The sequence below is a fragment of the Mirounga angustirostris genome, unplaced genomic scaffold, assembly GCF_029215605.1.
Source record: "Mirounga angustirostris isolate CCGP_5_RB_7025 unplaced genomic scaffold, mMirAng1.0.hap1 SCAF_14, whole genome shotgun sequence".
NCBI lineage: Eukaryota > Metazoa > Chordata > Mammalia > Carnivora > Phocidae > Mirounga > Mirounga angustirostris.
The window spans coordinates 83,665,632-83,688,414 of NW_026991722.1; the positions used below are offsets into that span (position 1 = coordinate 83,665,632).

The 22,783-nt window shown below is 50.6% G+C and overlaps 1 protein-coding gene across 1 annotated transcript in view; it reads right to left on the reverse strand.

The window, feature by feature from the left end:
* The window catches only part of FAM222A (family with sequence similarity 222 member A), a 55,211-nt gene that overhangs the window by 17,193 nt on the left and 15,235 nt on the right, over positions 1-22,783 (reverse strand). Inside the window, exon 2 of the mRNA XM_064578532.1 lies at positions 7,350-7,477. Within this exon, the coding sequence (XP_064434602.1) occupies positions 7,350-7,431 (82 nt within the window). The 5' untranslated portion in view covers positions 7,432-7,477. The remainder of the gene's footprint in view (positions 1-7,349; positions 7,478-22,783) is intronic.

Sequence of the window (22,783 nt, forward strand, 5' to 3'; positions counted from 1 at the left end):
GGCAGAGTCACTGTCTTTTCCAATAAGTGCAAAGATGTCAAAGGGCCTGACTGAGCTGGAGAAGCAGGACGTCCTTGGTGGCCCTCCACACTGTCTTGTTCAAGCCTTGGAGCAGGAAGGAAGGACTCGTCCGGGCCATCGTGCCCAGCCCCTGCCTCTAGCCGGCGGCATAAGTTAAAACACACAGATCCTCTGAGCCAGTAAGTCCACCCTGGGAGAATTTTTTTTTTGCACAAATACACATAGATGTACAAAGATTCATTACAGCCCTGTTCCGAATAGCAAGAGACTAGAAACAACCTAAATGTCCAACAGAGGGATGGTTTAAAATGTTATTCTTTATCCATGTAATGGAATACAATGCAGCTGTTAAAAAGAATGAGGGCATTCTTTCTATCAGATGGTGCGTAATTGTTGGGAAATATTGGTAATGAAAAAAGGCAAGGAACGAAGGAGGTGGGGGGGATATGAATGTTTATACAAAAGGTATTTATTGTTCCTCCTACATGTGTATTTTTCAGAAGGGTATTTAAGAAACTGCCAACATTGATTTCCTCTGAGAAAGAGTTTTCATTTTAAATTCTCATGCTTTCTGAATTGGGTGCCATGGACAATCTATTCAGTGAAGTACTTAATTTAATAAAAGAATATGTTCTCCCTGAAGGTGATATAAAGGAATGAAGGGAACTGTGCATGAAAAACATATTCCTTGAAACCAAAGCCCCCCCCCCACCAAATTATCTGTCATTGTCCTGTTTTTGATGAGGCAGACAAATATTTCTCTATACCCCTATCTCTGAAAGAACACCAGCAGAAGAACCTCAATTTTGATGAATGTTGATATAATACCTTCTCTTTCTGCAAATACCCCAGAAGCAACATGGAACAAAAACACAAGTTCCATTTTTTGGCAAAACTAGGAGACCGCTAAATCCCTAAACAACAGCAGGTAGACAGGCTGCCCAAAGCAACAGAGATCAAGTGGGGCTGAGGGAGGAAGCAGAAAGAGTGCCATAGCTGTGCATTTCGGAAAAAACCAGCAGCATACACTTCCAACTGTGATGGATACACCCTGTACCAATCTAAACCCCCTTCTTCGCTTCAATGAAACCAGGGATGCATCAGCTGGTTATAGACCTTCCCTGGGCCCACTTGGTTCTGAAAATCAAAGAAGGTAGGGCTAAAAAGAAATCCCATGAATAAGCCATACTTGTAGGAACTGGTTTGTCTCTGAGGCAACTGGAGGGAAATAGCTGGGCTGAGAAAAACTCACCTCCTCCAGAGACAAGTAATAAAACTGAACCAGCATGGTATTTAATCGAAAGGAAAATGAGAAAGGCAAAGCCTAAGTAACGGCTGGCAAAAAAAAATTAAGAAACCCCACTTCCCATCAGAAAAATGTAGCCACAGACGAGATGAAGATTATAGCCAAATATTTCATTGTGAGGGGAAAAAACTTTGTAAACAATTGTTTCTATAAAACAAAAACACAAAGCAGATATACAAGAGTAGAAGAAAAAACTTATAAAAGCAAAACGGGAAAATGGAATGTACAAGGAAAACAAAAAGTGCAAAAAAAAAAAAAGTGAGCAAAGTGAAAAGGAAGACAGGCAAAAGACAATCTTTGCTTAACTACAGTCTCCAAAGAAGGAAACTGAAATTATACAAGCCTCGGATCTGCCTGTCAAAAGGGCATGGTACTGTGTTCTGGAAAAAAGAGACTCTGAACGGTCAACCCCAAGACACATGCTAGTAAAAGTAGTAACCGGAAAGACATGGAAAGATCAAAGTGAAATCTAAAGACGGAAAAATCAGGCTTCAACTTCTCCATGGCAACATTCAACATTAGAGGAGAACAGAATATGGTCTACAAAGATCCTCAAGGAAACAGAGTGACCCAGGGATAATTTTTCACTCATTCAAGCAGAAAGTCGACAAGATATACCTTTCTGAACTTGGGGGAACTGCTGGAATGCTGGTCACTTGAGGCCTTAAGCCATACACCCATGGACTAACTGGATGATGGGAAACTAAGGTGCAAGGATTGGTGGTGAGCACTGACCCTATTTTCTCTGGGAGACAGACTGAAATAACTGTGGGACTGTGGTGATGTAACCAACATTACAAGTCCTGGGAACAGAGTAATGGTATCACTAATAACAGAAGGTTGGGAAGGGGAAAGAGAGGAATGGAAGTAGAAGTACATAGATATCCTCATATTTAATAGTTGGGATCAAAAGATATATTTTTTTAAGATTATTTTTTTTTAGTAGTCTCTACACCCAACATGGGGCTCGAACTCACAACCCTGAGATCAAGAGTTGTATGCTCTACCGACTGAGCTAGCCAGATGCTCCAAAAGATATTTAAAACTGATGTCAGGTAGGGACACCTGGGTGGCACAGGCTTTGTTAAGTGTCTGACTCTTGATTTCAGCTCAGGTTGTGATCTTAGGGTCGTGAGACAGAGCTCCGCATCAAGCTCCGTGTTGAGCCCTGCGTTGGGCTCAGTGTGGAGTCTCCTTGAGATTCTTTTTTTCCTCTCCCTCTGCCCCTCCTGCTTTGCTCACTCTCTAAAATAAATCAATCTTAAAAAAGAAACCAATGTCAGGTAATGAAGAGGTGAACTCTAAGAAAATGTAGGGAGCAAAAGGAAATACATTGATTTCATCATTTTGTTCATTTTAGGGACAGTAATAGATACTGTTCCAAAGAAATAGAGATCAGGGTATTATTTAAAGTTACAGCACTAGAACAAAAACAACCTTCTTTATGATTAGTGGGTACACAGTGCAGCACAGATCACATAGAGATAGACTTCTTAAGATTTTATTTATTTGAGAGAGTGAGCAAGAGAAGCAGACTCCCCAGTGAGCAGGGAGCCCGACACAGGGCTCAATCTCAGGACCCTGGGATCATGACCTCAGCTGAAGGCAGATGCTTAACCAACTGAGCCACCCAGGTGCCCCGAGAGAGACTTTTCAAAGCAATTAAAATAAAGCACAAAATAGATCAGACACCTGTCATATCAATAAATGTAAATGGGCTAAAACATTCAAAAAATTTTAAAAAGCCATTCAGATTTTCTCACAAAGCTTAATCCAGCTCTATGGTATATGAGTCACATCTAAACCAAGTAATTTAGAAAGGTTGAAATGAAAGGATTGGTAAAGTTTCAAGGAAAATGTGAATCAAAAAAGCAGAGGTTACCATCATATTAAGTATGGCCAAGAAAGACGCAATTCACTATAAAGATTTAAAGTATTACTATCTCCGTGTTAAAAGGCCACAGCTGTAGATGCTGCAAGAAGAGATAGACTGGGAACAGGTGAGTAGTAGGTGTCTAATTCATTTCTCCATCCATGACAGGTAATAAGCAAGGATATGGAAGACATAACTAACATAATTAATGGGGGAGATATAATTTGTATACACCAAACTTTGAATCCCCAAAATAGCCACACTTCTTTCCAAGTGCCATTTGAAAAGTCACAAAACTCACAAAAACTGATTACACCACAAAGAAAAATTTAAGTCCAAAAAAGAAATCATGGACAACATTCTCTGATCATAATGCATTGTAACTAGAGATAATGAATTACAAAAGCACCTACTACCTGAGTGGATAGGTGGAATTCAAATGAGCCGTAGGTCAAAGAAAAAATCAAAATTAAATTATAAGAGATTTTAAAAATAATGATAAAAATACCTTCTATTGGAACCTATAGGACACAACTAAAGCAGTGCTCGGAGAATTCATAGCTTTAATATTTTTTTCTTGTTTATCAGTATAAAGAAGCCACTAAAATTTTTTAAGAAACAAGGAAAGTACAAAGAAGATTTAAATACTAATAAAAGCATGAATTAATAAATTAGAAGGCAGAAAAGGGTAATTACTAATAGATTTCAAAGATGGATCTTTGGGAAGGGGAGGTTGGTAACCTCTTAGCTAACTAACCTAATCAAGAAAAATGGGGAATGGGTTTGGGGAGGGAAGCACAAAATGTACAAGAAATAAGGATGAAATAATCATTTAAAAATGGTAAATTAATTTGTTCAACCTCATGCAAGTAAATTTGATAGCTGGATAAAATGAATACTTTTCTAGACAGACATAATTTACCAAACTCATTCAAGGAGCAGTAGAACAATTATAACAGATCAATTATTATGTAAGAATCAAAGAGCTCCCACCCCAAAGAAAGGCACTGGCCCAGACTGTTTCATGGAGGATCAACTAATCTTTAAAGAACAGATAATCCATTTCTACTTAAACTATCACAAAGCATAGAGAAAGGAGGGAAGCCTCCATTTTCTTTATGAGGCAAGCATAACACTGATCACGAAACCCAACAAAAATTGTTCCAAAAAACTGAAAACTAATCTCACAGATGAAACTGCAGCAAAACCCCTAAGTAGCCAAGCCAATCCAGCACTGTATTGAAATATTCACCATGACCAACTGGGATTCAACCAGGAATGCAAGGATAGTTTGATGTAAAGGGATCTTCTATCATTATTCCTATTACATGATTAAAGGAAAAAACATTGTCTTCATAGACACTGAAAAGGCTTTTGGTAAGCTTCAACTTCCATTCTTAATTTTTAAAAATTCTTAATAAAACAGGAATACTCAGACACTTATTTAACCTGATAAAACATCTGCCCCTGAAACCAGCATTTTGCATGATGGGGACATCCTAAAAGCTTCTCATTAAAGTCAGGAATGAAGCAAGAGTGTCCATTATCACCATTATTTTTCATTGTTCCAAGGATCGCAGCCAACACTATTAAGTAAGACAAAGAAATTAAGGTATAAAACTTCCAAAGTAGGAGGTAAGGTTATCATTTGCACATGATAAAATAGAGTAACTGGAAAATCTAAGAAACCAAATGGAAAAACCATTACAAACAATAAAAGAATTCAGTAAGGGGGCAGGAGTTATTAGCCTTTATATAAATAACCTCCATTTCAGGAAGAAAACACTAGCCAAAAAAAGGGGGTAACTACCCAGAATTAAACTTTTAAAATATGCAAGATCTAGATGAAGCAAATATTAAAACATTCCCAGAGACACACAAAAGTCTGAACAAACTGATGGTCCTAGAGGGCATCAACATAAAAAAATTTCTTCCTGAATTATAAATTTCATGCAAGCCCAGAAAAAAACAACAGGATTTTTGTTCTTACCCAGATGAGTTGATTCTATAGTTCAGGCAGAAAAATAGCCAATTTCCACTTCTAGAAATTTAGAGTGGGGGGCCTAACAAGGAACAACAAGCACCACCAAATATTAAAAGGTGTTATGTGCATGATACAATGCAAAGGAACCTTGAAAACATGCTAAGTGAAAGAAGCCAGTTGCAAAAGACCACATGCTACAGGGTTCCCTTCTTAGGAAAGTCCAGAATAGGGTAAGGGATTTCTTCTTGAGGTGATAAGAATGTTCTAAAAATGACTAGGGTGACGGATACAAAATTCTGTAAATATACTAAAAACCCTTAATTGTACACGTCACATGGGTGGGTTTTATGGTATATGAATTCTATTTCAATAAAGTTGTTAAAATTTTGAATGTATTATAACTCTGTAACAATTAAAACAGCATTGCCCTAATGACTTGCATATGCTTGGATCCATACCTCACACTTTATACCATGTATTTAAAAAATTAAACCATAAAAAAACTAGAAGAAAGCCTGGGGAACTTTAAAAAAAAAAAAAAAATCTCAGCATGAGGAAGGACATTCTAAGTATGACACAAAATCCAAAGGCCCTAAAAGGAAATACAGATTTCACTTCACAAAGACATAGCAGAATCAAAGACAAATGATAAATTGGGGAAACCATATGCAATTCAGATGACAGAGGTCTAATTCTGCAATATACAAAGAGCTCCTATAATTCAATAAGGACAAAAAACCACCCAATTGAAAAAACGGACCAAGAAGATGAATAAGTTCAAAGATAAAACAAATGGCCCCAACATGAAAAGATAGTCATCCTCATTCATGTTAAACTTAAAACCACACTGTGATCCTACTTTCACTGATGAGGTGACCCAGCCTAGAAGTCTGATACCATGCTGTGATGGTGAGGGTGTGGGCAAACAGGCTGTCTCACCCAGAGTCATCTCAAGATGTTCCTCAGACTACATCTATCAAAAGTACAAAGGCAGAGAACTTTGACCCAGTATTTCCCTTTCTAGAAGTTTATCTTGTAGATTTATTCACACCTCTCTCTCTCAAAATCTAAAAAAAAAAATTATAAACACCTATTAAGAAAGGAGAAAGAGCAACAGTGTAAAAGCACAATGATGAAGGGCAACCAATCTCGTGCTATAGGACAGCACCAACAGGGAGCTAGCTGTCCCCCTACCCTTTTTCTTACAGAGAGAGCAAGCGCACGCACATGAGCCAGGGGGTGAGAGTGGGGGGGATGACTCTTAAGCAGACTCCACCATGCCCAGTGTGGAGCCAACATGGAGCTCGATCTCACAATCCTGAGATCATAACCCGGAGATCATGACCTGAGCTGAAATCAAGAGTCGGACGCTTAACTGGCTGAGCCACCCAGGTGTGCCCCGATAGCTGTCCCCTTTGAAGTTCATTTCTAACTGAGAGCTGCAGTTTAAGAACCCAGGCCTATGTTACCAGATCCTCTGATTTTTTTTTTTTTTCAAGAGACATTATAAATCCAGATTATTATGCAAATCTCCCTGATTTTCAAATGTTTCCAAATACTTCAAATTACAAAAAAGACTCTATTGTGGCTAAAAAAAAAATCAGATCAGAGGGTTTGGTATGCCTGTCCTAGATGGTCAAGGAAGACAGACCCCTGGAGATCACCAAGTCCAGCTCCCTAATTTGACACACTGAAAAAGCAAGGCCCAGAGAGGGGAAAGACATGCCCAAGATCACACAGCAAATCAGGCCCCAAGCTGGGATATCACTGAGGACTATGTGCTTCCACATTGTCCTCTTTGCCAACAGTGCCAGAAAATCATGGTAGGTGAGACAGACATGGTGCATCGTGGGGTCCCAGGCAGGGGGCTGGGATTGGGGTCCGAGGGGACTCCTGGGAAGGAGGTCACACTCCATGGGAATCAGCCAAAGGGGGTGGGTGCCACTGTGGGGGAGGGGGTACAGCACAGGCAAAGGCCTAGACCACGGAGAGCTCTGGGCAGGATTGTGGTGGGTGGATGTTCTGGGGTTCCGGTGGCATTCCCTGCTGGGATCTGCCCCACAAAGGCCTGAGGAGAGAAAAGCTGGGTGTGGACTCTGTGGGCAGAGGCAGGGGACAGGGGCGGGGGCTGGAGAGGCATGGGCAGGGGGAGGGCGTGCACTCACACTTTCGGAGCTCCAGGCTCTTGCTCGGGCAGGCCAGGTGTTGGCCCGGTGGGTTCTGGGTCCTCTGGAGACAGGCCAGCATGGCGGAGCTGGGGGCCCGCGGTGGGGCACACCGAGCAGCAGGGTCCCTGTGAGGAGAGAGATGAGGTGCTTGTCACTCGGGCTGCTCCGTGCCTGCCTCCCACTTCCCCAGGCTACTTCCAGCAGCCTCCCCACTACCCAGCAGATCACTGGAGACTTTCAAAGCAGATACCCCTTCTCCCTTATCTGACAGATGAGGACGCTGAGGCCTAGAGGCACCAAAGGAAAGAAAGGAAAAGAATCCAGATCTCGAGTGGTGGATTTCCACCGTGCCAGGGCCAGAACTGACCGGTCCCACATGCCCTGGCCCTGCGCACTGTGTGGGTCACCTCCTCCAAGAGGCTGCCCCGACGCCCCCGGGCCTGGTTAGATCCTCACCCCCTCCCTGTTTCCTCAGCAGGTTGCCCTTCCAGCCAGGCGTGGCCTGTGGCTCTCCTGTCACCACCTGTGAGTGGGTCTGTCCCTGCTCTTCAGTTTTGAGCTCATGGAGAGCAAAGACGCCATGTGGTCATCTTTGGAAGCTACACGGGGTGGGGGTGGGGCGCCCATGAACTGCCATTTGGCGTATGGGTGTTCCAGTGTACTGAAGTGTTGTTCTCGAGCATTCTCACAGCACCCCTACAGGGAGATATCCAGGAAGGCATCCCTGGGAGAATGCAGTCTCCAACCCTGAGCAGTGCTGAGCCTGAGCCCAGGTCCCAAGGGCCACCAGGGTTCCCAGAACGCAGAGCCCCTATGGGGCAAGGTGAACATGGGGCAAGGTGAACACAGGCCAGCTGGGGCTTGCCCTGGAGGCCATGAAGAGAGGGCGGGGATTTCTCTGCAGGGCCCCTCCCTTCCTCTCTTCCAGGTAAGGAGCCAGAACCAGCAGCCAGACAGCCCTGATGTCCACCCAGCCCGACCCGAACCCACCCCCACAAGTGTCCTGAGCAGCCAAGCTGGGCCAGCTCAATCCTCCTGCCAGTTCTTAAAAAAAGGAAGAAAGACGTGGGCGGAGGGGTTGGGGGGATGTTTAAGGGGAAGAAAGGGGAGTTATTTAATACTAAACAGGTGTCTGGAGCCCTTAAATTCTGCTGCTTTCTTCTAATAATGAAGTATTCATGAGGAAAAGGCTTTTTTCACTACTTTCTTAAGATACTAATTTCACAACAAGCTCCTTGTTACGGCGCAATTATTCCAATCTTGAATTTCCCCGAGACGGTTGCAGCCTCCTGTCTGTCCTGACCTCTCGGTAAATGAAAGACAATCACGTAACCACCTTTCATTATGCTCTATTTTACTTTCAGCAAAGGTACCCTGAAAGAAATGATTTACTCTGAAAGGGACTTTTATTCAGTTTCAAAACCAATTTTCTTCTATTACTGTCTCAAAAAAAAAAAAAAAAAAGTAGGGGGGTGGATGGGGGAGGGGAGATGGTTCTCACCCACCCCCACCCCCACCCCCCAATCGCCAGCCTTAATGCAGCCACGATGCAGTCAGAGCTGCGCTATCCACTTCCCGGCTTTGATTTCTGGTAATTTTAAAATATACCATTACAATCAGGCAGAAATTACACAGTTTAAAAAGGGAATGAAGTGGGGTTTATTGCAGGGATGAAAGCCCTTGACAGAGGGAAGGAGGCACCACTCTTCGGGGACAGGGGACCTGGGCCCTTTAGGACAGAGCCGCACACACACTGTGCCGCTCGGACACCTGGCGACACGCGGGCAAGACGCCGTCCACGCGCACTACGTACATCTGCCGAGATGGGCACGCCGCCGTCCACCCGTACCCACAGCGCCGCGCCCCTCCGTGCCCCCTGGCGCCCTCGCGTGCACATGCAGGCTGTCCACGGTCACGCGCAACCGCGTGCGTGCCTGCGAGGTAAGGGGCCGGCAGCGCAGCCCCTCCCCTCGATACGCCGGCCTGGCCCCGCGTCCATCTCTCACCGCTCTGACACAGGGTGTGGGGGACAGAGGGGAGAGCCCGAGAAGGCCGGCCAGCCGCAGGTGAACCTCCTCTCCACCTGCACATGGGAAAATCCAAGCCAGAGAGAGCTAGCACCCCGCCCAGGGCCACCCAGCAGGCAGTGGCTAGATAAGCCTACCCCCTCACCAGCGGGTAGCCCCCAGGGCTGGGCTGGAAATCTGGAAACTACATACCCCTGCCCCAGTGCCCACTGTGTGACCCCAAGGGAGCCTCTGATCCCTCCCAGGTCATTATCCATCAGCATCCTGACCATGCCCAGCACCGCGCCCCCAACCCCTGCAGGTCCTCCTCACTTCTTGCCTTTCACTGGGTGCCAGGGGCCCAAGAAGCTCAGCCCCTGTCCAGGTCCTCCCCTGCAACTCCCCATGGGCCGCACATTCCAGCATGCTTTGCAGCTGAATGAGGCAGGCTGGGGGCTGTAATTGTTGAGGGTGAGGGGCAGGTTGCCTAATCTGGGGCCTCTCTGGACCTCAGCAGCTGCCCTCTCAGTGGGGCTCTGGTTTTCAGAGTGCTCCGATGGTGGACACCTAAGCAGTTCTGGGAGCCGAGAGGTCACCAGCTCAGGGAATGACAGAAGATTCCCCCGGAAGAGACAGGACCCACGTTCAGGCCTCAGTTCAGTACAACAGCCTGCATCATTTCATCACTGGCTTCTGGAGTCCCCACAGCCCAAGTGACCATCTTCACTTGAAGGAGAGAGGTTTTTCTCTCTGTGCCTCTAATCCCAATTCACTGTTCATTTTCTCAGGAACCCTGTGCCCTGCTGCTGGAGCAGGTGGGGGGGGGGTCAGTGTGGGAGGGGACAGGAGCCAGCCTAGCACAGTGATGAGTGGGTTACCACCAGTTCCCACATCATCCCAACCATCTACAACAGGACAGAGTCAGACCCCCTCTAACCCCAGAACAGAGCCCAACTTTCTTTGTCTAACCCGGCCAGCCCTTCTAGCCCTCCCTCCAACCGGCTGCCCCACACCCCCAAACCTTTGCCCGTGCTGGTCCCTGTGCCCACAGCACTGCCACCCCAGTCCATTTTAACTCAGACTCTGGCTCAGCTGTCCTTCCTCTGGGCATCCCCCCTCACAGTCTTAATCACACCAAGTGGTAACTGCAAATTTTCATGTCTGTCTCTCTCCACTGGACTGTGAGTTTCTCAGGGGCAAGGACCATGTCATATTTATCTCTTTCTCCCGGTGCCTGGCAAAGAGTAATCATTTAATAAATAGGTGCTGAATGACTGGCTGAATCAATGAATCACTTATTGTCAGACGAAGTGACCAAGGCCCAGAGAAGCCAAGCATCCTGGGAAACGTCACACAGCAAGCTGGGAACAGGAATGGGGCAGGCACGTAAAACACTCATGTTCTTCCCGTGACCCCACCCTGCCCCCTCTCTGCTTGGCATCATCCCATCTGCAGAAAGCCAGCTCCTCTGAGGCCCCACCCTGACTCATGACTCCCCCAGCCGGGGACCATCCGGGAACGCTGCTCATTTTGAAACCCTATCTGCAAATCAGGCTGTTTATAAGCCCCAAGGTCTTTTGTGACTTTAATAAAAAAAGGGGATGGGGGGAGGGAGGGAGAAAATGTCGCAAGCCTCAATGATTAGAATGCTTTGGCATCATTCCTGACGTGGGGGCTGATAAGACGTCTTATCTCAGAGGCACCCCTAGGAAAAGGTCCCCTCCACCAGATAACGCCCCCAGCTGTCGATATGCCCTTTCATGGCTGAGGATTTAGATAAAGGAAATGTGACAGGGGAGGGGAAAGAAAGGAAGGAACTTTCCAAGTTTGAGGAGGAATTGAGTCTGTGCTGCTTGCCTCGGCAGAACAATGCATAGGAGAAGGATGTCTAAAGGCTGTCTTTATTTTTATTAAAAGAACAGGGAATTGGGGCCTTTGGCCCTGCCTGCCTTTTGTCATCTCTCCCTGCCTGTCTGGCTGCAGGGGTCCTTGGGAAGCCCCCAGCCAGTGGGAGGGGTTGCTCACAATAACCATGCACACATTAGTACTAATAATAGCGCTGCCCATTTATCGAATGTTCCCTCTGTGCTGCGTCCCGCGTGCATCCTGTCCGTCATACCTCACCGCTGCTTCCTAGCAGCCTCTGTGGTGGGTTCTGTTTTTATCTCCATTTCACAGATTAGGAAATGGCCAGAGAAGGGAAGTAATCTGCACAAGGTCACACAGCTTTTAGGTGTCACCCCAACCAGAAGACTGCACCCTCAGCCTCACACATGTGCGGCCCCCACCCTCGGCTCCATTGTGGTGGTGGGGTGCCCTCAGCCCCCAGCTCCCGGGCAGCTGGGCAGGAAGGAGCCAAGGCAAAGCCCTGCTTCTCCCCAGTGCCCAAATCCACTCTGATTCTACTCCAGCAGGGGCTGGGATCACAGGGAAGGAGGTGAGGACGGGAAGGAGGAGGAGGGGCTCCCAGGAGGCCACTTACTCATCCCATAAACATTCACGGACAGCGTGTGAGGCCTGCGTTGGGCAGAACAATACTGAGAGGAATAAATTGAAGACCCTGCCTCTGGGAGAACCGTTCTGAGGTGGCTGTCATTTACCCACCCATTCACTCACTCACTCACTCATTCATTCATTCAGGGAGCAAACACTCCTTGAGCAACCTTTGAGGGCTAGCCCCGTGCCATGTGCACTGTACAAAATCAGTAAGAATGTCCTGACAATCCTTGGGGCCTGCTTCTCCCTCCCTCTCCCTCTGCCTGCCACTCCTCCTGCTTGTGCTCTCTGTCAAATATAAATAAAATCTTAAAAAAAAAATGTCCTGCCAAAAAGAACATCCAGTAAGAACTGACTTCCCACTCCCAAATCCAACCCAATGAAAATGAACTTTTCTGGGGCGCCTGGGTGGCTCAGTCAGTTAAGCATCTGCCTTGGGCTCAGGTCATGATCCTGGGGTCCTGGGATCCAGTCCCACGGTGGCTTCCTGCTCAGTGGAGAGTCTGCTTCTCCCTCTGCCCCTCCCCCCACTCCTGGGCTCTTTCTCTCTCTCAAAAAATAAATAAAATCTTAAAAAAAAAAAAAAAAGAAAATGCACTTTCCTGGCTTCTCCCTCCAGATGCTATTTCCCGAAAGTGGCAGGGGGGCAGAACTTTCCCTCATGCATCCTGCAGGTCTGCAGTCTGCTCCTTGCCAGGCCGGGCTGGCCCGAGAGCAGGGCAGAGTATGAGGACATGCTTGGACTCTGCACAAGGGCGAGGCTGTGACCTCATGAAGGCCATGGCTATGCCACTTCCAGCCCTTGCCCTTCCCCACTCCTGGAGCTGCCTACTCTGGCCTCGCTGGCTCTACCCAAGGCCAAAGACTAGCTGGGGCTTGGAGGGGGAGGTCATGCCAGGCCCTTCCCAGTGTCCAATGGGAGTAGGACTTCACAGAGGAGAGCCAGCCCTGGATGCCTCGGGGCGGGGGGCGGGGGGCACCTGCCCACACCAGGGCTCTGACTGGCTCAGTGACCTGGAGGAAGTCACAGACCCTCCCTGACTCTGTTTCCCTCACTGAATCTTGATAATCTTGATGGGGAACAGCCCAGTGGATTTCACAGGAGGGACTTCCAGCTTGGACATGAGGGAATGTTTTACGATTTGGTTTTCAAACAATCCAGCGCACTAACTGTGTGCAAGGCAACAGGCTAGGTCCTCTGTTGGCACACAGAGGGGGTTCTAGATGCAGTCTGTGCTTGAGGGATTTAGAAGGTTGAGTTGGGATGAGAGGGGGAGCAGGGAACATCCAGCAGTTCACATAAAGCGCTGGGGGGGACTGTTGGGACCCTGCTATTCCTCAGGGCCGCACAACCTTCATGGGGGAGGGGGCAAGGGCTGCCAACAGTTCTCACCCTGATCCCTCTGGCTGGACAGGAAGCCTTGTTCTCATTCCCCCTGTCCTGGCCACGGAGCCTGACCGCAAGTGCTGGGAACAACGTGAAGTGGTGATGGGAGGCCCAGGGCCTGGGGAAGAGAATGAGCACTGGATTGGGAGCCTGGGAGAGCTGGAGTCAGATCCTGGCTCTGTGGCCCTGAGTCACTTTTCTGTGACAGTCCCCAGCACCACAAGCCAGGCCAGCACGAAGCCTCAGAAAGCTCAGTCCTCCCTAAACAGCAAGGGACAGGAAATCGCCTGCCCCCGGCCAGGATGGCGGGGCAGAGGGACCCTTGCCCAGCAGTACCTTAGCGAGCCTGGGTGCACAGGCCCTCCCCCACAACAGGAGGCTCCACCGTCTGTCTCTTTCTTCCTCTTCCCTGTCTCTCTTCCTCTCCCTTACTCCGTCTGCCTCCCTGGCCTGCTGTCTCCCTTCTTTTTTCCTGCTGTCCCTCATTCTTGTTCCCCTCCTGACCCCACTCTCCCCTATTCCTTCCCTCTCTCTGCCTCTCGCCAACCCCCTCCAACCCACTCTGTCTCTCTGCAAGGCAGCCAGAATAGAAGCCCACCCCCATCCCCCTCCTGCTGCTCCCTCCCCCATCCCTGTTCTGAGCCTGAGGCCTTCCAGGGGACCCTGTTAATAATTAAATGTTAATCTAAAAAGCAATTTGAGCTGCGGCTAGGCAGATCTGGTTAGAGATTACATTAGCATGGAGGAGGCGAGGGTAATTTTCTTTAACCCCTCTCCTGATCTCTCAAGCCCGGGAATCTTCAAGTCACACCGCCACTGCTGATTAAACTGGTGCAGGGCTGGGCTGTGGATAAGGGGTCTGTGAAAAGTGATTATTTCCCCACTGCCATTTGGGCCGCAGCACCAGAAGGGGATTTTCACTCTCTTTTATTTTTTTAAAGGCTGGGGTGGAGGGGCATTGCCCCCTTCAACAGGAGGCCTCATCCACTGCCAGGATCATTACCCCGTCCATCCCCATCCCCACAGGGCTGGAGGTCTCTCTAAAATGCAGATCTGGCCACAAAGCATACCTGGCTCCCTCTGTTCCCAAGACAGAGATGGATGCCAACCCCGGGCCTGGGAGACAGCAACTCTCCGTTCAGTCTGGGCCCAGCCCTGGGCCAGGCACTGGAGCCAGATGTGCGGGTTGTTCTGGGCCACCAGGAGAGACCAAAAAGTGAACCAATAATCACGAAGGCCAGAGGGCAGGCAGCCGCAGCCGGAGCCCTGAGGTGGGCACGAGCTTCTCACTGCCACATGTGCAGGTCTTGGCCTGGGGAATCCCTTCTGCTTGCACCCTTCCTGAGTCTCTACCTGCCCCCATGAAATTCTACTTGACTTTCACCTGAAGCCCAGGTTCCTCAAGGGCTTCTCAGAGACGTGCAAGGTGCTTGATAAATGTTTGGTCAATAATCGAATTAACGGGGCTCCTCATGTGGCTCTCTCTGATCCCTCCTCCATGGGCCCACGGTGCTGTGACCAGTGACCATGCACCGTGGGCCCCCAGGAAACCATCTCCTGAAGAAAGGATGGGCCAGAAGCACCAGGCTCGGCTCAGACAGTGACTGACAGGGACAGAGGGCGGAGGTTTGGGGCAGGCAGCTCGCCTGAGCCTTCAGCACCACGGCCAGCTCCCAGTGCACTCACCCCGGAGAAGGGGGCAGGGCGGAGCTTGGGAGCCTGGTGACGTCAGTCGCCATGGGAACTAATCTTGAGGTTATCTGCCCTGGGCAGCACTCCAACTTCTGGAGACATGACAAATCAAGCACCTACTGTGTGTGAGAGGCTGAGGCAGTGACAGACCCTGACGGAGGGGATGGGGCGCCAGAGGGGCAATTACAAGGCAAGGAGACAAGTGGTAGCCATGGTGGGGCCAGCCTACCTAGCTTAGGGGTGTCACAATGAAAGGACAGCCCCGCTGCCCTCATAAGGAGGGTTAACAATATCGTTCCAGTCTTTGGATCCTGATGTCTGAGCTTTATCCCTTAACTCTGATGAATAGGGCACATTCCTCTGAGACTCAGTTTCCTCCTCTTAAAAAAAGGGGTTAATTCCACAGACTGCACAAGGGGTTATACCACGAACTGTACAAATAAGGTGCCAGGGTTGTCATCGTAGTACCTGCCCAAGTGGTAGCTATTATTAGTATCGTCAATGATTACCATCAGCAGGGAGGTAGAGATCGTGCCATCCCATCTAGGGCTTCCCGAAGATGGGAGGAGAAGTGGTCCGAAGCACAGGACTGCACGCGCAAGCATAGAAAGACTTGAAAAAAATTGGGGAGTATGAAGAACTTGAAGCAGATCCAGAAGGGAGAAGAAATCCTCTTGATGAGTAAGAGCACCCCATCTGTGTTAAGGCCAGGCAGGGTCACCAGGGCAGAGGGAATAGGGGCAGGGAGCCCAAGCTCAAGGTGGCAAGATCCACTTGCTGAGGACAGGTGCTGGTTCAGGGCAGGGAGGGGCTGAGAGAAGGTGCTGGGTGGATGGAGGGCTCACAGGAGGGCTTGAAAACCACTCTCTCTCGTGATAGGGTGAGGCAGCAGACCTAGTTGGCCCTCTCCCAGAACCAAGGGTCATCCAGGAGCACCTAGGGAGTGAATGGGGGCAGGGGTCATTCTCACGAAAATGAGCCTTCGGGAAGCCCTAGATGGGGGAGCAAAGCTACCCAATCTCAGACCCCATCCAGCTTCCACTCCCTGAGAGTCAGATCCCAAGGTAGGAAGAGAGGGGGGGGATGGCACGATTGTATAAGTCACTCATTCTTCCCCTAGTTCTGGCCTGGCCTTAAGTGATAGCCAAATCTCCATTGTCACCTTCCAGCTAAGGGGTGAAGCTGCAAGGCATCAATATCCTGATATCATCAGCAGGAAGGCCCCAACCCAGTATTTTTGTTGGAGGTCATGGAACCCTCATGGAGGAGCAACATACAAGTGGAGACCAAAATGATACTGGGTATTACCAGATGACTCCGGGGATAATGGGTCCAGCAAGGGGAACACCATGCAAAGGGCGAAGGTAAGACCCATCGTGGAGCTGGGCGCTCCCACCCATTCTCTCACCTATCCCCCTGCATACCCCCAGGTCCTTGTACCCTACAGTTCAGGGTTAACTCAGCGACGGGGAAGGAGAAAATCTAATAATCAGAGCAATAATAGGAGCTGGTTTTTATTTTTAGTGTTCCCACGGGCTGAGCACTTTACAGACATCACCTCATTTAACCCACCCCACAACCCAGAGAAAGAGGATTACTATGGTCTGTGTACCCATGAGGAAACAGAAGAGGCCAGGGACGGGGGCGGGGGCTGTCCAGGGCCGCAGGGCAGGCAGTTAGTTGGTGGAGGGGGCAGGGAAGCCCAGCAGAAGAGGTGGGTCTGCGCCAGACTTAGACCCCAAGGGGAGAGAGAAAGGGAAGAAAACTGGGCCCAGGGCAGGAACGCCAGGCTTAGGAAACCAGGAGACAGAAGCCCAGGTGGGGGGATGGGCTGAGGGGAGGGCTGGTCTTGACTTTGAGCCAGGAGCGAAGGATCAACAGATGCTTCAGAGGATCAAGCTAGAACAGAAATGAGTAGAGCCTTCGGGATGGGGGGGCGGGGGAAACAGGACAGGGCACTCTGGCCCAACAACACCATCAACATATTTATATATATGCTAACCCCCAGAGCCAAGCCCCACTTGTGTGTGGGCCAGGTGTCCTTTGCTGTGAGCTGGGCTGGAGGCACAGTGTCTCTAAGCCTCCATCATCTGTCCACAGGGCATTATGATCCTAGCACTGGGATGCTGGGGCCAGACCATGTGGGTTCAAACCCCAGCTCTACTCCAGGCTGGTGGTGGGACTGTGTTTATCTCTAGGGAGTTTGATTCTTCTTTATGTTTCTATTTCTAATTTTTCTACAGTGATTGTGCATCCCTTCTGTGTGTGTGTGTGTGTGTGTGTGTTAAGTTACTTTTTGGAAAGGGATTTCAACCAGTGACCACCTGGAGGTGAGGAGCTGGACGTATTGTAAATTCTTGGCCGTGACAGGGAGCAGTTGCTCAGGGAGGAGACAGTGAGTGGCCAGGGAAGGTGGGGATGGGTGGAGGAAGAGGCAGGAGCACGAGAAGGCCCAGAAGCTTTGAAATCCAGGAGCGAAGGGAAGCAAGTCTTGTCCAGCCAGCCCTCTAGCAGGTCCTTCCTGCAACTCTTCCACAACAGACCCCTGTTCTGACCATGTGCCTCATCACATCCCAACGTCCCAGGGCCCCTGCATGCTATTCTCTACCCCACAGGGGCCAGGCTGGGCTTCCATGAGGAACTCACTTCCTTCTCCACTCAAAACTTCCCCGCTGGCTTCCCTGGCATTTCTAACAACATCCTCTAAGGCTGTGTGTGAAGCCCATCCCCACTCCCTGCCCACACTGTCCCTCTCCCCTTGCCTACCCTTGTCTTCCAACAGGTCAACCCTGGTCTCATGCCAGGACCTTTGCACTTACAGTTTTGTCTCCATCTAAACACTTTGCCCCAGGGCTCTCCAGTAGAAATATAATGTAATTACAAATTTTCTAGTATCCACAAGGTAAATTATGTCTTTTTGTTTGTTTTTAAAAATTTTAAGTAATCTCCGCACCCAGTGTGGGGCTCGAACTCACAAGCCTGAGATTAAGAGACGCACGCTCTCCCAACTGAGCCAGCCAGACACCCTGGAAGATTACGTTTACTAACGTATTTTATTTAATCTAATATATCCAAAATAGTATCGCTTTAACAGGTAATCAATATTTAAAAATGACTCACGAGATATTTTCTTTTTCTTTTTTTTTTCCACACTAAGTCTTTGAAAGTGGGGGTAGATTTTACATTTACAGGACTTCTCAGTTCACACGGGGTGGTGCTCTCCGTGTCAGCTCTAACTCCTCATTTGCACCTCAACTCAAACATCACCTCCTCCAAGAGGTCCTCCTTGACTGCTCCAGCCACTATCCTGTCAGGGCTGTAGTTCCTTCAGTGTCATTACTACTCTGAAATGACCTTATTGATGAATGGTTTAGCATCTGTCTCTTCTACCAGAGCACAGACTCTGCTGTGTTTGCACACTGGGGCACACAGGTGCCCAGGGTGGGCAGGTGGTAGGAGATGGGGGTGGGGCCCCACAGCCCTTGTCCGTGCACCTCATTCCAAATTCTACTTTCGGTAAGGAGAGGTGGAGGCCTGCGTGTGTGTCGGGTGGGGGGTTGCTGAAAGGGGGAGGATGTGCACACACACACACACAGACACACACATAAAGCCCCCCACCCCCTCCCCCTGCTTCTGAAGAGCGGGCCTAGAAGATGGGCCTCCTTTCAAAATCAGCCCGGCGCGGAAAAACAGCTGTGACAGCACAAAGCCGAGATTGAATCAGCGACGGGCCCGATTGCCTGGTGACGGTTACAAATGATCTGATGTGGAAGAGACAGGATCAGATGTGTGCAGAACAACGGCTGCTCCGAGCACCCCCCATGCCAGACAACGGGCGGGCGGGCAGGCAGGTGGTGCCCAGAAGCCCAGGCCGGAATGCGCCCATCGGTACGGGGGCCCAGGACAGGCTTAGCGCAGAGTAGGCCCTTCCTCAGGGCAGGCCTGGCCTTGTCCACACACCTGCTCACACAAGCCCCACCTGACCAGGACAGTCACTTCCGCAAGGTGAAATCAGACACCCCCCAAACGCCCAACACCTGGTAAGAAAGTCCTCAGCGTGAGACCAAGTGCTGAGCGCTGGGCAGCTGGGTGACGGCTGAATTTTTCTTCATTGGACTTGTTTCCAAATACCGAAAGATGCATTTCACTTTTATAATGGGGGAGGAAAAAGAACACTCTCCCTACTTCTTACACTCCAGCAGTCCCCAGCTTCTACCTCAGCAGGGTGGGCAGGTGTCCCTGCGATCCATAGCTCCATGACAGCCACAGGACCAGCTCTTACCCCACCCCCAAGAGGCGGAGCGGGGGATGAACCTCCGTGTGCGACTCCTAGGCTCTCAACCACTTAGTACTCAATGTCGACTCTCTCCACTACCCTGTGCGACAAGACTGGGTCCAGGGAGACCGTGGCTTGCCCAGAGGTGCACAGCAGGGAGGTGGCAGAGCCTGGGGCCTCATAGACCCAACTTTAGGCTCTTTCTACACCAAGGCCAGGAACACAGGAGATGCTCAGTACATCCCATTGAACAGAGGGATGCCCTGAGTTTTTCCTTGTCGACCACCGTTTGCGTGGCCCAGGGCTCACAGCTCTCCTCTCTGGACACCTGCCCTGGCCCCTGGGGTCTTTTCCTCATTTCACCACACAACGTACCTACCTCTTCAGTCCTATCAACCCCTCCACACATCTGGAACACAGGGGACCCTGGGAGAACCAAGTGGGTTCTCGACAACGCAGGTGGGTGAGTAGGACGTGGGCTGGGCGGCAATGGGAGCCCCACCCTTAGGGGTGTCATGGAGCCTCCAGGGCTGGGAAGCTTCTGGAAGGAGGGAGGGGGAGGGCTCCTTCCTCAAGAGGTCTGGGCAGGGGCCTGCTTCACCCAGCCTCGGGCCCATCCTGAGAAGTGCGGGCATAGCCGTGCCTCCCATTCTCCAGGGGCAAGCAAAGGCTCAGAGAGGCCCAGGGTTTGTCCAAGGCCACCTGGTGGGGTCTGGATGTGAAGCCAGGTCCACTGCACTCTGAAGCCTGTTGCAGAGCCATTCCAAGGGAAGGCTGGGATTCCAAGTGGGCACCCAGTGTCCCACAGGCCACTCCAGCGATGGGTACTGGGTCACCTCCCCTGGACGCCACCCTGGCCCTGAGTAGTGGGCATGACGGCAGGCCGAGAGGCTGATTCCAAAGGGGCTGCCCTGAGTACCATGAAGTTAGCTTTCTACCACCACCACCTAGATGGCGTCCTACTGGGCCTCACCCTCCAGAGCTGCAAGGTGCTGCCTGCTTTAGCCCCTGACCAGCAGTATCCAGGAAGGCTAAGGCACAAACCCAGAACCCCAGCCCTGCCACTTCTAGCAGGATTCTCTTGAGGAAGTCACCAGGTCCCTTGGGGGCCTCAGTTTCTCCATGTGAAAAATGGGGCTAGAAATAGCACCTCTGTCACCTGGCCATGGTGAGGACTAAGCTGGATGACGTGTACATGGAGCGCAGTCACTTCCTCGGTGGTGCCCTTCTAGCTCCTTGAAATCCCGCACTCACTGGGGGCCCACCATGCGGGCAACGTCCACCCGCAACTTCCACCGTCAAGGGCCAGAGAGAGATGATAGCCGGTGGCTACAAGAGGTGAAGTGATTTGTCCATGGCCATGCAGAGCAGGGCGAGGGGACTGGGGAGGTGCAGGCGGCCCTGGTCTGGGGACCCTTGAGCTCCGAGACCTAAACCCCAACTCCTTCCAGCATAGTTTATCCTCAACTCCTGGGGACAAGCCCCACACAGGGCACAGCTCCCTTCACAAAACCTTGCCTCAGCATCACCTGTGGTGTCGGGCTGTGGGGACCCAGAGAATCAGAACAGCAGGGATGATTAGGCACAAGCCCAGCAAACCCAACCCTGGTCACATGGAGCTTCAAGGGAGTCCAGGGAAGAAGCGTCATTCCCAGGAGGAAGGGGGAGCATCTTAGCCCCTTGACTGTGTGCTTGGGAACCGCACGGAGCACAGAGGCACACGATGGATGGGCTTACTGAGTCTGATGAGCCAGGCCTTGTAGGGCTCACTGAACGAACGGTAAGGTGTGGGGGTGTATGTGTGAGGGTACTCTGATGGAGGAACCCCACCCCACGGGCCGGAGGCAGTACTTTGCAGTCGTTCACCCACTGAATCCTCCTAACCTCCCTGAGGTAGAGACTATTATTATCCCAATCTTCCAGGAGGGAAAACTGAGGCACAGAGAGAGGTGAAGCCACTTGCCCAAAGCCATCCAGTAAGGGACTGGTGAACAGAGATTTGAACCCATATCCATTTGGCTCGGCGATCACGCCCACCACGCCCACAGTCCCTCCGTCTAAGAGAACAGGGGGTGGGGGCAGTGGTCTCGAAGGCCAGGCTGAGGTCTTGGCACATCATCCGCAGACCAGAGGGAGCCACAGAGGAGGTGTGGTGGTTATGGCGAGGACTCTGGAGCTGGCCTCTCTGAACTTAAACCCCAGCTCGTCTACTCACCGGCTGTGCAGCCTTGGGTAGATCAACTAACCTCTCTGTGCTTATTTCCCCATCTGAAGGAAGGGGCACAGGACAATGAGGTTGAATTTTAGCACACAGTGAATTTCACGTGTTTATTAAATTGGAAGAAACAAAAATAAGAAAAAGAAAAAAACCCAAAGGCTGGCGGACTGAGACAGTGCCTCGCCAGGACTGGGGACAATCTGGTCGCTGGGCCCGGGGCACATTTTGGCTCAGGGCAGTGGGCACAGACTGGCCCGGCCCGGCCCAGCCCTGCCAGGGGGTGCCGGGCCTGGGGAGGGGGCGGCGGCGGCGGCGGCGGCGGCGGCGGCTCGGGGCCTTGCTGGGACACGCACCGGCATGTGCGCACGCACGGCTGTGTCTGTTGCCGCAGCAGCTTCTATGCAAACATGTTAATTTGTTTTCATTTTGTGTTTTTTTTCCCTCGCAGGATAATTGGGTGAGTTTGAAGTCTTGGCGAGGCTGCTGATTATAGCTATTTGGGTGGTGCCCTCGCGGGGCTCTGGGCCCTGCCTCCTGCCTCTGGCAGTGAAGGCGGCATCTGGGGGCGTCTCGAGGGGTGCATGGAGTTGCCGCCGGGCTCTGGGGGCCCTTGCCAGCTGGGGATGGAGAAGGCGCAACATCCTGGGCCCCACCTCATGCTCTCCGCCCAGAAAACACCATATCCCCGAAGGGTGCAAAATCCCACCCACAAACATCTTTCCTTTGCCCTGTTTGCTGCAGTTAAAAAAAAAACAAAAACTGTGACATGGTTGCCAATATGAACAAGGAAAGAAAACGAAAATTTCACCCCAAATTCTCACTGTCTGGTTGGTCTCGAAAACAAACTAAAACTGGCAGCTAGCTCTGGAGCCTCTGAGCCCGCACTCCCTCGAGGCCGGGCGGCAGCTGCTTTGTTCATCACATCACCTGGTCGGCCCCCCTGGGCACCTGAGTTTTCCACCCTGGAGAAGCACATGGGCTTTGGGGTCGCATGGTATGAGGCTCGGACCAAGGCTCTGCCCTCGGAAGCTGTGTGGCTTCAGCCAGTATCTGCCTTCCCGAGGCTCTTCTCCCATCCACGAAACCCCTGCCTTGCCTTGGCCTTGGCAGGATTGAAATAAGATGACGTGGAGATTTCAGGAGCAGAGTCGGGGTGTGGAAGGGTTGGCTCCTTTCTGGAGAGGAGGGTCTGCTGGGGGTGGGAGATTCCTGCTCCCCAGGTGTCCTGCACTGGACCCCATCCTGGGACAGGCAGCCTTGTCTCTGATCTGTTTCATATACCTTTCTTCCGTTGGGCAGGGACCAGGGGTCTGAGGCCAGGGCTGCGTCTCTATCTCGGACTGGCAGCCTACCACA